Raw genomic sequence first — 20,486 nt, 5'->3', positions numbered from 1 at the left:
GCCGTTCAGGACTTAAAACCACTTCAGAGAACCAAAGCTAGTCAGAGTGGATACCTGTTTAAATCTTTCTTGCCTGGAGTGCTTTGCCAAAACTGGCCCTGGATGTCTCAGCTCTTGATTATGCTGCCAGGTACCATCAAATTATCACCCATCTACATTTTCTCATCTATCGCTATATTTTTTGTGTTCATATTACTGCTCCCACAGGTAGTTCCAAGGGCACAATTTCATGCAGGAGTCCAGGCAGAAATTACATTTGACCTGAAGTGGAAACTATTCACTTTGTTACTTCCCAAGTGAATACAGAGAGCAACCGCCCACCCACAACACCATTCCCCACCTCCTAAGAAATAAGACCTAGAATGAACAAGGGGCATACAGCTGAAAGTCAAAAGAGTTTTAAAGATCTGAGGAGACATGGACTTTGGTTTACTGACTGAACGGTAGATCAAATAGGAGGGCTCTCCAGACTGAGTTGTCAGAAGGCCTTTCTGCGAGAGCCTGGAAATGCCCAAACTGACCACATTCCTCTCTTAGCTGAGGCCATCTGCCTTGAAAATTTATGGCTGTGGTGATTTGGTCATAATCCGAGTCTAGCAACCTTAAGGTGTGATGTTCTTTTTATTTGACTTCTTGACAGAGGTGAGGTGGCTGAGGCAACAGGCTTTCCTGTGGGGATTGGAAGGGTGGAGAGAATGGATTTTATACTTCTGGCTGGCTGGCTGGCTGTCTTCTGCAAGATGTGATGTGCTGATAGTTGTTTTTATTGGTACAGATTGTATTTTTAACGGATGGCAGGATGCCTGGTGTCTGGATAGATATCATTTACACTATCAAAATAAATGAACTAATTGTGTTTAGCATGCAAATTACTGGCTTCATGTTTTGTTATTTGTAAGGGCAAGCAGTCATGTTCACAGATTCTTTAGAATTCAGCCACGTCATACAAAAATGAATGAAATTTTCAATTCATTGCCCAAAATTCAAAAAATATTAAACAATTTAAAAGCCATGCATACATAAAATGGAGCAGCATCTCAATATAGTGAGAAAGAAAACCTGGATGTCAAACTGGAGGATGTCACCACGTCTCAACAGGGAGGCTAATTCTCATCAGAACACATGATGATCTTTTACACTGACCCTTGTCCACAAGGAATGCACAACTGAGGCCCACAATCATTTGTATTAATAATATTACAAGAAAACACGGCATAGAAAGAAAAACAACACATTAATGCATTGAAATAAGACCAGATACAGTCAATACTGGCAATACCAACAAGAATGAAACTCGAAGACCAGACACTCCAAGACAGAATTTTAAATATGGAATCGTTCTGTGTGTGTACAAGATCCTGATCTCCTGATTTCTACATCTGGGATAAGATGCAGAAGATCAGAGCTAGTAGAGTTGAAATATAAAATAGGAACAGCACTCTTATTCAAAAGCTATTCAAGTGCATTTCAAGGCAGACAAATGCAAGGTTGTATATCAAGAGTAAAATAAAGTTAGTTACGAAAATAACTAAGGTCATAAGGTCATTGAAGAGAATCATCTGAACATGAACTTTTCCTCACACAGCATTACTGAAAGAGCAGAAGTGAATGTGAGAATGCTGAGTAGAAGTTGGAAATTGTTCTTACCACTTTATATTACATTTGTAAGGCAACTACTGAAACACATTTCTGGTGTCAACCATTACAACAGAGATATTGCAGAGAGAGGAGTAAAGCCCCAAAGAAAAATGCCGAGTCAAGAAAATTTGTGTCATAGCAAGGTACTGCTATGAAATGAGAAATGCAAAATATAAATAAAGCAAATAATTTATCAGTACTACTGATTAACAATTTGAAAAAGAGTAAGGCATATGGTAGATTCTCCATTACAGTATCTCTTCTTGAAGTATGCGCTAGTAAAAATCATGGGTTTACCAGTTGCTGTGTAGGGTTCTTTGGTCCATGTTATAAAGAAAGTCAGATTACATGGTCAAAGTGGTGTCTTACAGTGTTCATTAAATAATTATGATGAAGAGAACTGAGAGAAGAACTAAGATTGTTTGTAAATTCGGGTGGGTTGAAGAGAACTAAGAGAAGAACTAAGAGATTGTTTGTAAATCCGGGTGGGTTGAGGAGGCAGAAAGCCGGCAGAGAAAGGACAGGGAGCAGAGGTGCTGAGGACATAAGATTCACTGAAGAGAGTTTCAGAAACTGTAAGCAAAGAAACTATTTGACTTTATGTTTAGAAAAAGTGGACTTTGCTCATACTCAGCATTGCATCAAAGACTACAGCAGGAAACAAGGTCCTAAAGATTAGTTAAACAGTCTAGAGACAACAATATCAGTGCTCTTCAACAAAACACTTTCCTCACAAAAGGTTACTTTTAAAAGAAGCTGTTAATTATTAATTTCATTTTCATATTTACAAGCATGTGTTTATATACCACATGACAGAAACAACGCACATGGAAAGCTTACCCAAGCAGCTCCATTCCAAAGGGATGATTCACACCTGCCACTACAGGAGCAAGGGAAACCACTGCCTTGTTAAATCCAACCACGTGCTGAAGCAGCTGGGATTTGGGGCTACGCTCATTTCTCCTCAAGCGAGGTCTTTGCTCAAGGTGCTGTGACTCTTCCACTCCCTCTGCCACAGTTCCTGCTCCTGGCAAGGCTACAATAGCCCTAGCAGAGAGCAGTTATGGATAGCGACGGACTTACCATCTTGGAGCTAGAACCACATTCTTGGCCACTTTGGCTATGAGAAGAGAAACTTTGCTTGGACTCTGTATTGAAGAGGGAAGCCAATGTGGACAGCAGATCTCCCAGACGATATGTTTTTGGCAATGCATGCTGTTTCACAGATGGATTGTTACATTTTGTTCTATTTGGAACATATTTAGCATGCATGACTTCCTCTCTTAAGTAATGAATTCTGATCATCATGCCACAGATTTCTGTTGGTCATAGTAGCTCAGACAGAGTTCCGCTCTTATGACCAACGATTGACAGAAGTGCACATGTTTTTGCCCTCATGATTGTTTAAGAGCCATTTATAAACCATATTTAAGAGACTCAATGCACTGCGGCTGAAGATGAATCTGACAAGTGGGAGAGCCTACAGCCTGCAGAGCGATTATTGAATTTTCCAAAGAGACTTTTTTTCTCCTTTCTGATAAGAGGCATTTCCTTTTGGGGTTCTGCTTCTCCTGCGTCTACATTTTAGTCCCAGTGTGGTACCAAGAGAACCCCAGGAACTCGCACGTTCTCCACACACAGCGTTCCTCCTGCAAGCTCCTTCCAGAACCTCTGTCTGCTCAAACACTAAAGCCCATTCAGTCATTTACAACCCTCAGGGCTCCATTTTAGAATAATACAAAGATTGAATGTCTATTTTTTTATGGGAATAATTACAAGTCAGGACTAAACATACGAGCTTAGTAACATAGGTATCAGTTCCAAGATTACTTGGAACATAGCACTTTCCCCAAACTTCTCCCCCATTCCTTATTTGGATATTGAGAAATAATTTCCTCAGTAGTAGATTTTTACTCAGTGAAATCACATGTTTTCTCAGAAGCTTTTTTTCTCAGGATAATTACTTTTGATAAGAAAAGGGGAGAAATAACAATGCCACATTCCTGAAGTGCAGACTGTAGCCAAATTCAAACTGCTGCTGTGTGGGGTCAATACTTTTTTCCAAGGACAACTGTCCCAGCTGAGTTTGGACACTATCCAAGACCAACTCCCTAAACACCTGTTTAATTGCATATTTCAGTGTCTGAGGACTGGGCCTTGATTGCTGAATTCGTTTTCTATCTACATCCCATGTGCATTATGTTAATGCTTGATTGCTAAACAAGGATTAAAGTGTTTTTTCACGTAGACGGTCAGCCTGGAAGTAGATGCTAAGCAGTGCGAGCCATGAATCCGTAATGCTGCTCATTCTGCCTGCTATGAAAATTGCTCAATATGTGTCACAGGTTCTAGATCCCCTGCCAGCTATCTGAGCACTTCCTTAGCTAGCACACTTTTAATATTACTCAAAGATGATAAACAACAACTTAACTGTGAAAGAGCTTTGCTTTCTGACTTTAGTTCTGCTTTTGTGACTGAAATGTACAGGACAGTGACATAGATCACAATTTGCCATTAATGTACAGGCTAAGAGTGGTGGCAGCCTCTTCCTCTTATGCTCAGAATACGACCCTCCCCGGGACACATGTTCTTTGCATCATCTTGCCTGATGAGAGACCCTCCTTCCCACCAGGTCCTAGGCACAAGAACATACCTGGCACAAGAACATACCTGGTTGCTTGGATTATTCCCAGGGCCTTTTGAGTGCCTTTGCACAAATGCCCACTTAATGTGTCTTAATTCTGAGATGAGAAGTTAGACAAACTATTGATTTCAAATCATTACTTCCAAATGAGAGCTTCGCTTAAATGTGGAAAACTCCATGCCACGTTAGAATACATAGTTGTACTAACTGGATTGATAACTGTCTGATCCAGCTTTGGCACAATTTATAAGATCCACGGTCGGTGTGTAGGGCTTGGCAAACTTCGTTATTTCCTTGCTGCATATACATTATTCAAGCCACCGTGGCATGGCAGAACAGGAGTGACCTGCAGGCACGGCGTGAAGACCTGATAGCATCCTACTGACTCCACTGAATCTGCTGAAGTGGGGGATGCCAAGCAGCTGCTGCTTACACCACTGCGGTTCCATCTTCACCAGCAGCAACCGTACTTCTCAGCTGAACAAACACTGCTAATGGTGCACTATCCGCTTCTCCAGACGACCTCTTTCATGCACTCGCATGCTACACTGGGATCTCTTGGTGTGGGAGGAAGAGGAGCCAGCGAGCACTTACTGAGGCTACTCCCAGCTGCAAGGAGGTTATGTAAGTGACAGTATTGCAAGAGAAAAGAAAAAAGAATGCAGCTAGAGCCCAGAAACACAAAGGCAACTCAGATACCAGAACATACTTCTCGCTAAAGGTCCTTACAGTTCTTCCCTTGTTGTATGACATGAAATAGTTTCATGCAAGTGCCAAACTATGCACCTTTAGAGAAAGCTTAAAACACTTCAGAGAGGAGTAGAACTATTAATGCTACAGAAGTTAACTTTTCTAAGTTGAATTTAAAAAAAAAACTCATAAAAATAATATAATATATTAAAGATATAAGAATTTTGAGCACTGTTTACAAAGTACTAAACATTTCTGTGAAATACTATTGGCTTTTCCTCTATTGAAGTCTATCAAAGACTTTTCTGTTAAGGGAACAGAGTATGAGAGAATTAGAAGAGGAGAACTCCTATTCCTGCTTTCATTCCCCGGGGAGCTTTGAGAAATCACTAGCACAAATAGTCCAGCCAGCTGGTTTAGCCAATTGGTGGTCAGTTTACATTTCCTCTAATAAGTGAACTTCTTGACCGTACATTTTAACTGAGTCATTAAGAGCTCCTTTTCCAAGTGTTTTGGCAGGCTAAAGCGGACTGTGACTGTGAATAGACCACAATAACGAGTAACGAGAACAGCCCTACTTTTAACACAGCAGAAGAAATTAGAGAATCACAGGATAGCTGGGATTGGAAGGGGCCTCTGGATATCATCTGGTCCAACACCATCATTGATCCAAATGGATCCAGAAACTAAAGCCACAATGGAAACAAAGGGATACAAACATCCACCTGCAGGGTATAGCAGGACCTTTCATTAGAAGGTTTGCTTCTTTCAGTAAAATTCAGCTATTTCTGATGTGAGACATGACAAAATCTTCAATCTTTTGCTCAAGAGTATGGTACACACAACTATGGAAATTACATGTTGGTGCCTTGAAAATACAAGATAAATTCTAGGTAGGTAAAATGTACTTACTCATAGTGAGAATTCAATTTGGTTGCTAAAATTACTTTCATAGCTTACCTTAAAAACTTTAATATATATGAAAAAAGAGGATTTGTGCATATCCGTATGATGTGTGTATACATATATATATACACACACACACACACACACATATATAAACAAGGGATCTGCATTACAGCAAACTGGAATAGTGGTAAGAGTCATCACTAACTGATCTCTCACAAAATTTCTGCTATCATCAGAAACATCTCATCCAAAAACTGGCTACATCCAAGGCTGCTTGGCTTGGGAATACAAGGAAGCTCCAGGTGGAAGGACGATGGCTGCAGTTCACCTCAGAGTTACGGAAGCCAAGATCTCATGCAGTGGGAACTGCAATGTTTCATCTTCTTTCAGGAACATAAGGCACCTCCTTTGAACCTAGCTGATAAAAACATGGAAAATAAGCCAGACACATGTAGGGTGCTTGTAGAAATGTGTGTCTGAAGAACGGGAGTGGTTTGTCTTTGCTTTAGAGCCTCTGCAGCGCTGGCTGGTTTTACATGACCTGGTCGTCACATCTCCTCTCTGCCCAGACTCAACCACAAGCTCTGCAGGCAGTGGGAGCTACCAGCTGTGCCCCTCTCCTTCCACAGGGAGGGCTTCACATCCCTGCGCGGGCAGCAAGCGCTTGCCAGCCATGTGAGGAGCTGTCTCCATCACCTGTGTGTTATGGTTGGCCTTAAGGGATCTGGGAGGCTTATTGGGGAGAACATATTTTTTTATATTTCGTTTGAGTTTCAGATCTGTTCATGCGTTGGCATGCTCCACCATAATCTCAAAAGCATCATATACCCAAGGTAATTCTTGTATAACTGTTAGGGCATTCTGGGCTCTTTTGTAAGCAAAGAATGGGTAGTGGATATAAGCCAGTGGAGAAAAAAAATCCTTCAGAATTATCCTTCGCAAATACTGGCCTAGACAGCTGTGTCCTCATTACTGTTAACAGCAAAGAGCTATGCATGTTGGGCAACATTCCTCTTTCAGTGTATACATAGCAAGCCATCTATTTATTTACTTTTGTGGTGGTAATCATTGGAAAATGCCTATAATCCCTGCTCAAGTAACTGGCTTTAACTGAGATTTGGCATCCGCCAGTTTAGAGTGATTGAGCCGCATTTGCTTGGAATTCTTCCTTGCAATGTGCCAAATATTGCCGCTGGTCAACTGGGTTCCAAACCTTCCTGGATAAATGAAAATTGTGTGGATGGGAGATGTATCTTGTTCCATTTAGCGTATGATGTGCATGTCTACTGGCACTTCTCCTGCCCTCTTTCCTTGCTCTCAGTCTGTGACTCCCTGAAAGAAGAGATCTTTCATCTCAAATGCTTTTTTCACCCATCCCTCTCCTCCCCTTTGTTTTTAAAACCACTTAATTATCTTTGATACATAAATTCAGACAAACTTGCAAGCCCTCAAAGCACATGTGCCCAGGCTCTAGAGGCAGAGAGTAGTGAATCATTTAGCCCTGGGAACAGCCAGTTCTGAGCATGACCACGGGCAGGTTCTGGACAGTCATGAACCTCCCAGACAGGCCAAGATGTGAGCCTGAAATTGTGAAAAATGAGATGTCCGTCTAATGAAAGTTCCCTAACACAAACAGGAGTCCTGGCCTCCATCTGCCAATCAGTAATTCAATCAGCTAATGAATAAGAGCAAAACCTTCCTCCTCTCTACCAACCCTGCCATAAAACAGATGTACGGATCTGGGTGGCCTAGGCCAAATGTGCTGAGTGAAACTCAGGGTTCACTTCACTGGAAAGCTGATAATAAAATCCTTCATTATTGATTATTGTTACTACTTTCTTATATCAACTTCCATCCAAAGATCTTACAGCACCTTAAAACTAGTGCTAAAATTCAAAGTCTACATAAAAAAATAGATGGGAATCTGAGGTGCAGATAAATTCAAGGTTAGATCCTAAAGGACATAGGCACCTGCACTTTAAGCACCACAATCCCAGAATCCTTGAATACTAATAAAATAGATGCTCTTCTTTCCTTACCTTCCTGAACTAACTCATATATTCATAAAAGCACCTTTGTTTAGGTCATATTCTTTAATCTCAATGGAAGTATTATCTGTAGAAATCAGAACTCCACTGCAGTCTGATGTTAAAGCTGATTTTGGGCAAGCTTTTGTTCTAAGCAAATTCAAAAGAGAACTCTTGATTTAATCTGTTTTAGTATAACACTGTATTTAATTTAAAATGTTTGTACACACAGATTACTTGTTTAGTGGCAATATTTTGTGAAACATCTGCTTAACTTATTAGAAAGTTCATTTAGGTGAGAGAACCATTTCATCATATACCATACAAACACAGCTAGAACTAGTACTGTCCCACGTAAAGATCTTTATAATAAATTTAACTTGGAAAAAAAATCAACATTTTTTTTAGCCAAAGTTTCAAATTAAATCTATCTTTTCTTCCACAAGAAATCAGAAGTCTCCAGCCAGTGCTAAAGGCTGAACACTTGACCAGTCACATTCCAAATATCTAGGACATTTCTCCCAGCTCTCTGAGATCACAGAAAAGCTCAGAAAAAAGATGCTCACACCGAACTTTCCCAAGCCAAAATGGTTCAATTTCGGGTGGCCTGGCCTGAAAAAACACATTCTGTTTAGGCAATAAAAAATACAGTAAAGAAACAAACAAAAAGGCAATGTTCCCAACCAGCTGGAAGATTTAATGTCTGTGCTTATTCCTGGAGTAAATTCCTCCTCTTACTCTCCAGAAGGCACATCCCAGGAAGCCTTCCCCATGTGAGTCTGCTTTTGGGAAAAGGCCAAATAATATTTTTCCTTTATCACAGCACTTTCCTTTCAATAGTACCTTATGACAACAAGGACTGTAGTCATACTCATTCATGCAGAAGAGCAGACCCATTGTAGAACACACCATCTCCAGCACAGAAGTATACGTAGAAAATCCTCCTAATATTTCTAATTGCATCCAAGCAAATACTGCAGACTCTGCTTAATTCAGAGGGAATCTCTTCCCAGTTTAGAGGAAGTGAATCTGTCATGGAGCAGTATTGCTGAAGTCTTTTTATATCCCAACTTTCTAGATGGCAGTTTGAGATTTTGGTGGAGCTGAACACACAGATATTTTGAAGATATCCATCCTTTACCAGCTTCAGAATACACATGATTTGCTGAGATATTACTGGAGATATTACCAAATGTCAGCTGCTAACTAGATTTACAAGTGCTCTTCAGTCTGCATTGGCTGCTATGTGTCATAGTTATCTGGGTTCAAATTTCAGATTTTCAACAGATTTTTACACTCAGATTTTCAAAATTGCATGGGGAATGTGGAGATTAAAGTTTCACTGGTTTCAATTAAAATGGTAGGCAGTGTTGCAAGTCTTATGTATCATCCTATAAAAGTTTATTATCCTCTTATGCAACTTTTCATTTAAGAATAGCTAAACTTCTTGAAAATATCAGTAGACCCAACTGCAATATTTCAGACAAAAAAAAAAATCACTGAGAATTTTACACAAGAAATGCAGTGCACTAACTGAACAACATTACACAGCTTTGCCAAACCACACCTTCAAAAAGCTGTTTTTATGGGGAAAAGCATCTCCTTCCCAAAGCCAGAACACTGCAGTCTTTTGGGAAAACTGCACAAAATGAATTAATAACTATTAATACAAAATTTGTGGTTATACCATGGCAAAGTCAACCCTACCTTCAAGTGAAATAAATCCAACCTGCTTGTGGATTAAACTCCAAAAGCAATACTTAAGTGATTTGCAAACAACAAATATATATATTGCTGCACTCTGCCTCTGAAATAAATGAGCATGGTCTGAAGATTGCTCCAGCCAGTGGCTAGTTTGGGATTCCCCAGCAGTGATCAGGAAACGAGCAGCACACTGCGGCTTTCGCCCCACACCTCCCGTCTGGCCCTCTTCCTGCACCGGGAGCCAGGAGCGGCAGCCTGGATAAGGGTTATTTTTTGTTTTGTTCTCCTTTGTCCAACATTTTAAAAATGTTTCTCAACTGCTTTAAATCTTCCTAGACTGTTGCACCAGTATAATATTGCATTATGTCACATAAACTAACACTCTGTACAGTTATAAGGGCTCTTCTTATGTTAGGTCTGAAAGTAATTCTTCTTCATTTCAACTAACTGCACCCTATTCAGGAATAATCTTATTTTTCCACCACCCATCATAAACAATTTCCTAAACAATTTCCAATCCCTGTCATCTTAACCTAAACTTTACAATATACTTAAATCTTTTACTCAGTAAATCTTTTACTCAGCATCCAAATTGAGATTTCCATAAACTTACCTATATTTATCTGACAGTACTCATGCTGAATGTCATTTGTTTTGATCTATTCTTAGTAGAATCATATTGACACACTTTCTCTGCTGTTTTTTTGCAATGAGAAGTATAAGCAATACTGCAAGAAACTGCCTAACGCTGCCGTCAACATTACTACCTTCTACTGTTCCTCACCCATTATACAGCCATGGTTTAGGTTGTATTTCAACTTACTGATGAGTTTTCAGTTCATTAATTTTTCTGCTCACACAACAGTGTTGCCTTATACCACAGGGCAGCTGCAACCGTAAGCGATGGCTGGGATGAACTGTGAGCAGGGAGGGGTTTGCTGGTGTTAAAATTGAACATGGACTTCAGAGAGTCTCTTGTCCCACCCAGTGGGCAGCACATGTGAACCAGGAGGCAGAACACAAACTACTTTGTGACCAACCTAGTGATGTGCAACTCCCATTTATCTCCTGGTAGCTTTATTTTCTTTGAAAAACTCTTTTATCTCAGTGAAGTACTAAAAGAAGCCAGACGACTAGCAGATGATGGGGTCAGAGCACGTTAATTCCACACACCACCAGGCTGTGCTTATACATCTGCACGACAGCTCTGCCCTGGGTCTGGTGTCCTAGGGACAAGACACAAGATCAATGCCAACACATCACCTTTGCCTAGAGAGTCTGGCAAAACATACCAGCATCTGGTTGGGTTTTGCTGGTAAAGGAGCCAATTCATATTTTATATATATTTTGGCTTAACATCTTGGTTGTGACATATAATCATGGCCAATTTTAGGCTGGAACCAAATGAAACAAATCTGACCCAAAAAATATAAGAGAGAGGCCAAGGAAAACGGTGACTTAAGTCCCTGAGAACACTGCCCTCTCTAGACACTGCAGGTGCTGCAGACACATGCAATGATCACCACAGACCTGAGCAGGAGGCTGATGCTTTTAAGCACCTTGAGAATAAACTTTGCAGGTAAAGAAAGATACTTCATTATATTACAGACTGAACTGTGCATGTTATGTCCAGAAAGGTAGAGAGGGAACCAACATCCCCATGGCTCTCAGCAGAACATTGGGTAAGGGCTGTTATCCACAGCCAATGGAGAAGGGAGAGAAGAACATACTTGTGAAGCCCATCACCCTTCCAGCACCACTGAGTGACATATTAATAATATTTTTTAAGCACTGGAATTGTCTAGTTGGCAGGACTGATTTGCACAACAGCTATCCCACAAGGGATAGCTCACTCAAGCCACCCTGGAGCAGACAGAGCTAGTCAGTACCTATTGGTTTTAACTGATCTGGCACTGCTGCAATCCCTGGAAGTAAGACATAATAAAGGCAAAGCATCCACAAAGCCTCACATATTAAACTGCTTTTAGCAGCGAGTCTAAGGAATCATTCAGAGACTAACAGCGGGGGTCAGAATGCTGCCCTGGCCAACACATGCCTGAGGATATGGCAGGCTGGGCACGTTAGTGCTCCTCAGAGGTGAGTCACACACAACCTTCTGCCAACGAGCTCTTGCTGACAACTGAAGTCTATGTATTATCTGGCTCAGAGCCCAGCAACCCATAACCCCCAATTCAGGGACCAAGCTTAACTGAGGCCATTAAACCAACCAAAATGTGATGAGTTAAACTCATTGCCTCGCATAGGCTTTCGTTCACTCTGCAGTTTCAAAGTGAAAAATCCAGGGAGATGGGATTCCTGGGTTCTTGCCACTTCATGTACCAAAGTATCAGATAACTCCAAGGAAGCAGGAAAACTAAAATGCATGATGAAATAGAGAGGTCAGAGTCTACAGGCACGACAGCCTTCTTGCGACTGAGCTGCTGTCTGCACATCTAACTAGACACAGATGTTGTCCCTCCTGTGCTTACGCCCCTTCTCTGCATATGATCAAACTATATTTATAATTTGACACATTCCCGTTCAGCAGACCCCCTCCACATGCCGCTCTGCTTCCCTTCTGGCTTCGAGCCTCAGTACAGAAGAAACAACAGAACTTTTAATTACTCCCCAGTAAGCAGGTGATGGCATTTCTACAGACTGAATCAGCTTCGCTCCAATCTCAAATTTGAACCAAATTCAAACACTCCTGGCTGCCACCATCTTCCACCATAGAGGAAGATGATGTGCAGGACCAGCTGCCTGTTCCTCCTGCACGCTGCACAGAAAATCCTTACCATGGTATCAGGATTCCCACGCAAGAAAAGTAGGATACCAAACCCAAAGCTTTCCTGCTCATAAATCACTTCAGCCTATTCTGGGATGGGCTTAGGTTCCACATAGATTAATCTAAATCAAATAAATTCACTGAAAGAACTTTTGCTCCAAGATCCTAAAGTCTTTACAAAGTCAGTGGGTACTATAAGCACTGGTCTAAGAGGAGACTTTGATCTCCAGTTAACTATCCAGCTACCTATCTAGCATGACTGCGGCTCAGCCAAGCTCAGTGGTGGCTCTACTGCAATTGTATTTATTTTATTTTTCCTCTACATATCACTGCAGAGAATCATGGTCAGCCAGTGATGCTCAAAAGGCACTGAGGTGCAGAATGATGAACTTGCTCTTACTGCTACACTTTGCCATACCCCAGAGTCTGCTGTTTTTCACTCCACTACACGAAGATGCCAGTTTAAGATGCCAGGTTTCTTGGCTTGCATGTTGTATTTCTTGGTTCAGTTTTGCTCATTTCTGTAAGAGTAGTAGAAGCTCTACAAATAAATGAAACACTCGCCTGTGCTTTAACCACTAGAGCATACTACTTCCACACTGCACTTAGCGAAGAATGGAAGAAGCAGTAATCCAAGCCACAGAAGGCTCAAGTTTACCTTGGTACAGGCATACACACAGCAACCTCCTCTATCAAGCCAACTCTTGCACCACAAGCGGATTCACTTCAGTGAAAACCAACATTCCCACCCTCATACTCCTTGCCTTGGTGGACATGTTTCTATAGGAATTACCCTGCTGATGGAGACTGCTACAGAGACTAGCTGAATCTTGCCTTTCCTCAGCCCCTGCCCATCCTCTGTGCCAGTGCAATAGTTTCCTGAGGGAGGAAGTAGCTCTAAGTGTTTTCAGATGGACTCTTTTTTTTTAATTCATGAATATTTTACGATCAACTCACAATTACCTTTAGGAAGACTGTTGGGGCTGTGAATAGTTTAGATGATCAGATTCAGAAGGATCAAGGCTGGGTCCAGAAAAAATATAGTTATGTTTGTCTGGAGTACAATGTGGCTTTATTCAATGGGGCAGTATAGAGCTAGACATCCTTAGTATATTGTTCTACTAAGGATGTCTATGTCTGCAATTTTACCGACCCTTCTTCATCCCCTACCATATAGCCCTCTGTCTTAATACATATAAGCACACATTGTCCAGCTCTTATCTTGTCCCATCATTACATTAGATAATCAATGGAAAGCTATTTTGAATTTTGCTAAAACATGAAATAAGCACAGCAGAACTAGGTGGTGACTGAAAAAAAACAGGATCAAATAACCACTGAAAGCTTTTGCAGCACCAGCCTTCTTGAAATGCTGATCAAGTTCTAGGACTTCTCCCTTCTTCCAACCCATATAGAAACATGGACAAAAGCATCAATGATTTCCAATTTACTGTGAACTATTAACAGTTTATTTACTAGCACTAGGCTAGTGAATAATTTCCATATATACCTAATTTTGAGCTTCAGGGTTCTAGAATTTTAAAATCAGGCCTTTTTTTCTCTCCTGTTCTATCATCTTGAGAATTTATCTATGGTACAACCCAAGAAAATAATTATTATTTCAGTTTATGTAAAGTGACTTGGAGCCCCAAAATACCCAGCAGGTTTGTCAGTGGCAGAGTCAGGAACCAAACGCAAAATCTCCTAGCCTAAGCCTTAGCCACCAACTATGTCTTCTACTTGAGATGTTCCTCAAATGTTCTGTGAAATCAGTCTTCAACAACCTTTATTTTGGTGTCTCATTTATTTGGACAGATAGCAGTGTTGCCCCAACAGGAACTGGGCATAGCCTTCAGGAACCGGCCCTCGGAAATGGCAAGAGGAATTTCCTTACAGACCAAAAGGGAAAGAAATACAAAGAGCTGGAACAAACAGGATCAAACAGGATTTAAAAAAACAAAACTAAACCCACACAATGATGGGACTATATTGCATTTCTTTTTCTCTACACAAACTCCTCCAGGACACAATCTTCTTGCTACGTTTCCCTCCTTTTCCTTCTTCCATTTCTATATTCCCAAACAGGACACCAGAAAAGTCACTACTACAAAGCAGCTCAGTTGGCAAGACACTGGATAAAGAGTTCTGGCTTCTGTCCCAGCTCAGTCATGGGCTGCTGCATGACTTAGGGAACCCATTTCACTTCCTTATATCTCATTTGCCTCCCCTCTCCCCACACACAGACATCTGTTTTCTTTATTTTCCTTGAAAACTCATCTCAGCATAGACTGTTCTGAATAAGGTTGAGCACAGGTCAGTGTGATTCCAGGCTTGGATGTGGTTTTTAGGTATGCTCGCAATATAAATAACAATGATGTAAACTCCATCCGTGTAAACAAGGTTTTGAAGGAATAAGTTTCACCTCATGAATGTGGGAATGGGGATCTGTGAGTGGAGAACACAGGAGGGCCTGGCAGTCTCTGAGAAGTGAAGGAAAAGGGAAGCAATGATCACTACATAGATCAGGCCTTGAAAAACAGTTCTCATTTATGCTTGCACAGAACATCTTTCCATTTCCTTCTTTTTCTGCTTCTTACTTTCAGTTTGTTTTAAAGATGATGCCTTTCTTTATTACTCCCTCCTCTGACCTCTTCTCTTCTTTCTCTGTCTCCATATGCACTTTGTCTTAGGCCTATATCATTTCTAACATTCACTTACCTGTCTTTTCTGTCTGGAATTCCTCCTGTTTCTCCATTGAGCCCCCTTGAAACGCTTCTCCACCCACACCATCTCCTCACATAGTCCATGTGCATTAATGGTGGAAAAAGCCAAAACAAGCACCCGCCCTTAGCAGTTCTTTCCACAATGTCCAGAAGGACCTATGTTTGAAGCATGTGTTAAAGATCATTGTAAATCAGGAAATGGTGAGGTGGAGTGCAGGGAAATAGGAAAGAACCCTCAGCTTATGAATGTACAATATGGGAACATGGACTCAAGCTCCAGTCTAATATTTGCCAACTAGACCAAGTTTCTTGAACACTGTGTATTTTGAGAGCTGTATGGTTAGAAGACAAAAAGTTCCAGAAGAGCTCCTGAGCTAGATGTTCTTTGCTATAGCTTAGAGGTGGCCTTTTATTCCATCATTATAGCTGTAAAGGATTCCCAATCGGCTTTGGTAGGAATAGGCACATTATATGTGCAGTTTAAAATCAGTGTATTTCTAAATGCAAGATACAAAGTATTCAGCAACTAAAATAAATATAAAAAAAATACTAGGCATGAGGACTCATACACACACAAGATTTTTTTAAAAAGAATTATCATAAAAATATTTCTCTGCCTGTTGCTTTGTAACCTGCTGGGCTCACATTACTGACTCTCCTGTCCTGTTAAAGGGCAGAAACACTTTTTCAAATGAAAATTGACCCCCCTTTTTTTTTTTAATCTTGTGGTTCCAACAGCAAAATCAACTCAGATTTTGCACTATTGTATAAGTAGTCAAAATGAAGCCCCAAGCAAAATAAAATTTGTCTGACTTCACAGAAGCCAAATGAATTCCCTCACCATTAAGAGCAACAACCAATTAAAAGGAAAACATCTTTCTTTCTTGAAAGCTGACTTTCTCGCATACTTTTTTGCCTGTGTGAGGAGGCAATGTACAGGCCCCATTTAAAACTAGAAAAGGCCACAGCTGCTTCTGCATCATGCCAGGTACACAGGAGTGGGCAAGAAGGTCACTGAGGGGTGTCTTGCAGAGGCACTTGTGCTTTCATAAAAGAAGTGGTGAACAGGGTGGGAAGCAGAATTTACACTGAACCCCGGCCTTTGACTTCAGCTCAGAAAGGATCAAGTCCCCTTAGAAGGAGAAGAATTGCTCTCTTTGCTAGGCTGGAACAAATTAGTCCCCAAGATGGGGGATGTTGTTTGAACCACCTGGGATGCACATTCCTCTGAGAGGAGGGAACGTGGAGCCTTGGCAGACAAGCCAGATGCCAGGCTGGGACAGAGTGACCCTCGCGCAGCCGCCTTACATTTCTGTCAGCTCTAGCAATGTGAAAAAGGAAAAAGCTTGTTAAGGCTTGTATTACTTTCAGATCGAATTTTTATCCTGTTTCACTTTGGAAGTCTCTTGTTCAAGCTCAGTGTTTCAAAGCTGTGGCTGCAAATCTCCCAGGGAAGGTTCCTGTGTTTAATAAATTGTTTTGACTAGAATTCAAAGAGAAAGTACGTAAAATGCGGCCCAGACCTGCAGCCCCATGTCTGACCAGACAAAAATGTGTACTCTGTTAAAAACTGGAGAATTCTCAGGAACATTGGCATTAGAACAGCTTTGCTGCTCCTGAAGTCAATAGCATCATCGTCTTTAATGGAAATACCTGTGACTAATTTTATTTGGAAAGAAGGTAATGGAGGGAGTTGCCAGAACACCAATATAACAAACCTGTAACTTATATAGTGGCTCAGCTACTGGATAAAATATCTTCCCATTCATTCTATCCAGCCATTCCACAACAGCATTAACCCTTGAAATGCTTCATAAGCTAAACTCCTTGTGAATGCTGACTGAAATATCATTAACATTAGCAATGGTATTAGTTTAGAATAAGATGGAGTGGTGGCTTTTGTGGTTCGGACTTCTCTGAGTGACCTGGGGAAATTCCTGTGGCTGCTTGAGGACCCTGCCAAGGATCCTTGGTACCTCGTCTCTGAGATCTTCAAGCATGAGCTCACCAGTCCCATTAACTTCACCAGAAGTCCTAGAAACAAGGTATCAGGCCATTCTACCATCTCTGCAGTGAGAAATGTAGTGTTTCTCACTGTTTCTCTTGGTGGCTACCCTTCCCATGGCAGGGCATGCGGACACAAAAATAAGTGCTTAAAGATGGTGAACATCTCCTTAAGATTTCACTAATTGAAAAACTAGATCCAAACCCTGCAGAACCTTTGGCTTTGACCAGGTCTTGTTTCCTTTAAGTTCTGTTTTTCTTCCTTTTACACGAATGTGATCCATCCATCTACCCCCAAGTGAAACCTGAGGTAGAGTTCCAAAAACTGCTTCCAGCTAACTGTGATCCTCACACAGCACTCTGTCCTTTCCATCTACTCTTGTTAACGCCTCTATTCACCAAACCTTGCCTTTCAAATAAAGTCCCGTATTTGAAAATGACAGAAGCCCTACGAGACAAAAGCATTAGCCCTCACATTTCTGCCAGCCTGGGTAAGCAACATGTATGTCCTGCAGCAGGCTCAAAGTTCCACAGTAAACTTTCCAAAATCCCCATGCTTTGATATATATGGTTTGGGTACAGCAGGACAGACATAGCAAAATCTAGGGGTTTCTTTTCTCCTTTCATTCTAACACTTATTTTCTATTAACAGCACTGTTTCCTGATTCATCAACATCAAAGTTATCAAATGAAAACATACCTGGCAGCCTCCAAATCAATAAATGACTGAGACTGATTAATTCACTAAAATCAGAAGGACTAGTTGAAATTTTTAAAGAAATGAAGAGTGCCCATGCTGTTTTTTACAGTTAGCTCATCAGTTACTCAAGGATTTCAAAATCCCGCATAGATTTTTAAATTTTACTGTGGACATCAATACTAGTGTGCTGGTTAGAAACACTTCTACCCTCTTGGAGCGTAATAAGGGCAACAATCGAAATACAGGAAAGTTTGTCCAAAAGTGGCTGAATTTAAAATCTTGACTCCATATCCCACGATGCATAACAGTCTCCTCACTAAGGATCAAATGAAGTGCATCATCTGAAACAACGTCTTGCCAGAAATCCTAGCCAACAGGGCAGAATCAGCCCAAAAGACAACTTGGTTATAGCTCTAGTTTTGTGCTGCAGCAACACTCCATAAAAAAGGGTTTGAGTCAATGGAAAACTATAATTCTCCATGGAAAACACCTACCTTCTGAATTTTGGAACTTGGTTTTTTTTTTTTAAAGAACAGTTCATTATCAAGAAACATTTTAGTAAAAACAAGTTGGATAAATAAAATAACAGATAACATCTTTAGCATTAGGACAGCTGAGACCCCAAAATGAGCAGCGGTGATATATGCTCTCTGTGGACTCTATTTAAAGCTGTGAGGTCCATCTCCTGGATTTACTCTCAGCAGTCACCAGTTATTAGTTTGATTTTCTTCTTTTTATCCCAGTTTTGCCTCAAAATATTTATTTTGGACAGTAGAATTTCCATTAATTTATTTCAGAAGATTATTCCCCAGTTCTTCCTAGTCTGACATTATTAGAAGCCACTATCTATAGCTATTAAAGTAGATGGCGTGCTAAGAGCTGTGCCCTGTGCTCTAAAGAATTTACAGTCAAGAAGACAAAGCAAAGAAAGATTATTTCTTATTTCTTATTTATAAGAAAATTTACAAGAGGAAGATTGAAGTCCGGAAACCTGGACAAGGACATATAAAGCCAAGAACTTAGTTTAAGTTTCCATAATCCCAGACTAATACTTAAAGAGTAGGGCCATACTCTCTGTTATAAACATAAAAGACAGGTTTCTGATATCCTGATAGCCACCTGTTATCAGATGGTTATTTCATAAAAAGATGACTCTTCTCATATAGATAGGTTTCCTGATTAAATAAAGAGGCTAAAATGTATTTCAGCTTACACTGAAGAATATACGAAATGTACAACTCACATGCTTTAAAGAGGTGGACAATGTGGAACAATTGTCTCCACAATGTCACACAAGCTTTAATACAAACGAAAATCTAGATTTAAGCTTCCCAGCACTTACCAGCACACTGATTGTTTTCATCCACCCGGTAACCAAAGCGACAAACCAGAGGTCTTGTCACAGTAGGGTAGTTAGGAACTGCGCCTGGTGCTGGGGGCGGTGGATAAATATTTGAATAAGGATTCAGATACGGTGATCGATACACTGGGTTTGTTCGGGGTACGCATAAATAGCCACCATTCTGGTTGACACACACCATATCTCCTCTACAGGCCTCGGGAATGGTCCGACACTCGTCGATGTCTGGAAGGAGATTGCAAAAGTTAAATCAATGAGTGCTTCTTAATGCGACCAGCCAAATATCTTCTGTTTGGGACTTTGCTAAGAATCTGATACCATCTCGGATAAGAAAAGCTAATCTTTCCATATGAGTCTCACTTTGTAGTTAGATCATATCAAAAGAGGATAAATCCCATACATACAAGTCCTACATTCTACTTTTTTTACATCAGCGTTAGAAGGCAGGGGAAGATGGGAAAGCCTGCTTTGCTATTCTCTAAATGTTCACTTTAAATACTGATTTACACATGGCTACAGCATGCTACAGCCGGTTCCTGCTAGTGGCTCTGTCCAAACCACAACATGCATATCAGGATTTCAAACACTGGTGGTTTGGTTTGCCCAGCTGTGAAACTTGGATCCTGATCTGGAACTCCCAAGCTCCCGCCCAGAGAAAAGCTTAGGGATGTTCAGATCTGGGGACCCAGTTCAGGTCTCCCTTCTTCTCATCGAGACCATTGTTGTTGAATTAAATTCAGAAAGATAAAAACGATTTAGCCAAAATGATTTTTTTTTTTTTTTTGGTTTTCAGAGCACAGAAACACTAGGCTGCAATGACAGGGTGAGCAAACTGTTGCCGTTTTTCTCCTAATTTTTAGTAACTTTAACGCAGGCAAAATATGCTGCTCTATTCATTGATAAAATGCTGCTTTATTCATTGATTAAAAAAAACAAACAAAACAACACGGCTAAGCACATGTTTCCCCTTGTTAATCAATCAGAAATTAATCAACAATTAATTTGTATTCTGGCCACCCAGCAGGCATAAACTTTATCTGTGGCCTGTAGGTAGAGGCTGTCAAAAGTGGTTAACACCGAGTCTGGTGGAGAAGGGCAAGGAAAGCAAACAACAGCTTTCATTGGCAATTGGGCCGAGCTCCCAAACACAACTGAATGCATCGTAGTTACTTGAAAAGTATGGAGAGGCAATTAGCATCTCAACAATAGCAAAGATAGGTTCATAGTTGACCTAATTACATATATATATGTCATCGGCCATGTAATGAGAACTTCTTCTCTTCAAGTAGAACGTATCAACAG

The 20,486-nt window shown here is 40.7% G+C and overlaps 1 protein-coding gene across 1 annotated transcript in view; it reads right to left on the bottom strand.

The window, feature by feature from the left end:
* FBLN5 (fibulin 5) overlaps positions 1 to 20,486 on the bottom strand; it is a 43,313-nt gene that overhangs the window by 17,632 nt on the left and 5,195 nt on the right. The window contains exon 4 of the mRNA XM_026046679.1: positions 19,167 to 19,409. Within this exon, the coding sequence (XP_025902464.1) occupies positions 19,167 to 19,409 (243 nt within the window). The remainder of the gene's footprint in view (positions 1 to 19,166; positions 19,410 to 20,486) is intronic.

This window comes from Nothoprocta perdicaria, unplaced genomic scaffold (genome assembly GCF_003342845.1).
Source record: "Nothoprocta perdicaria isolate Ctin4 unplaced genomic scaffold, notPer1 scaffold_108, whole genome shotgun sequence".
In the NCBI taxonomy this organism is placed as follows: Eukaryota; Metazoa; Chordata; class Aves; order Tinamiformes; family Tinamidae; genus Nothoprocta; species Nothoprocta perdicaria.
Note: the sequence above shows the minus strand (reverse complement) of the source record. Positions and strands in the feature narration are given on the sequence as shown.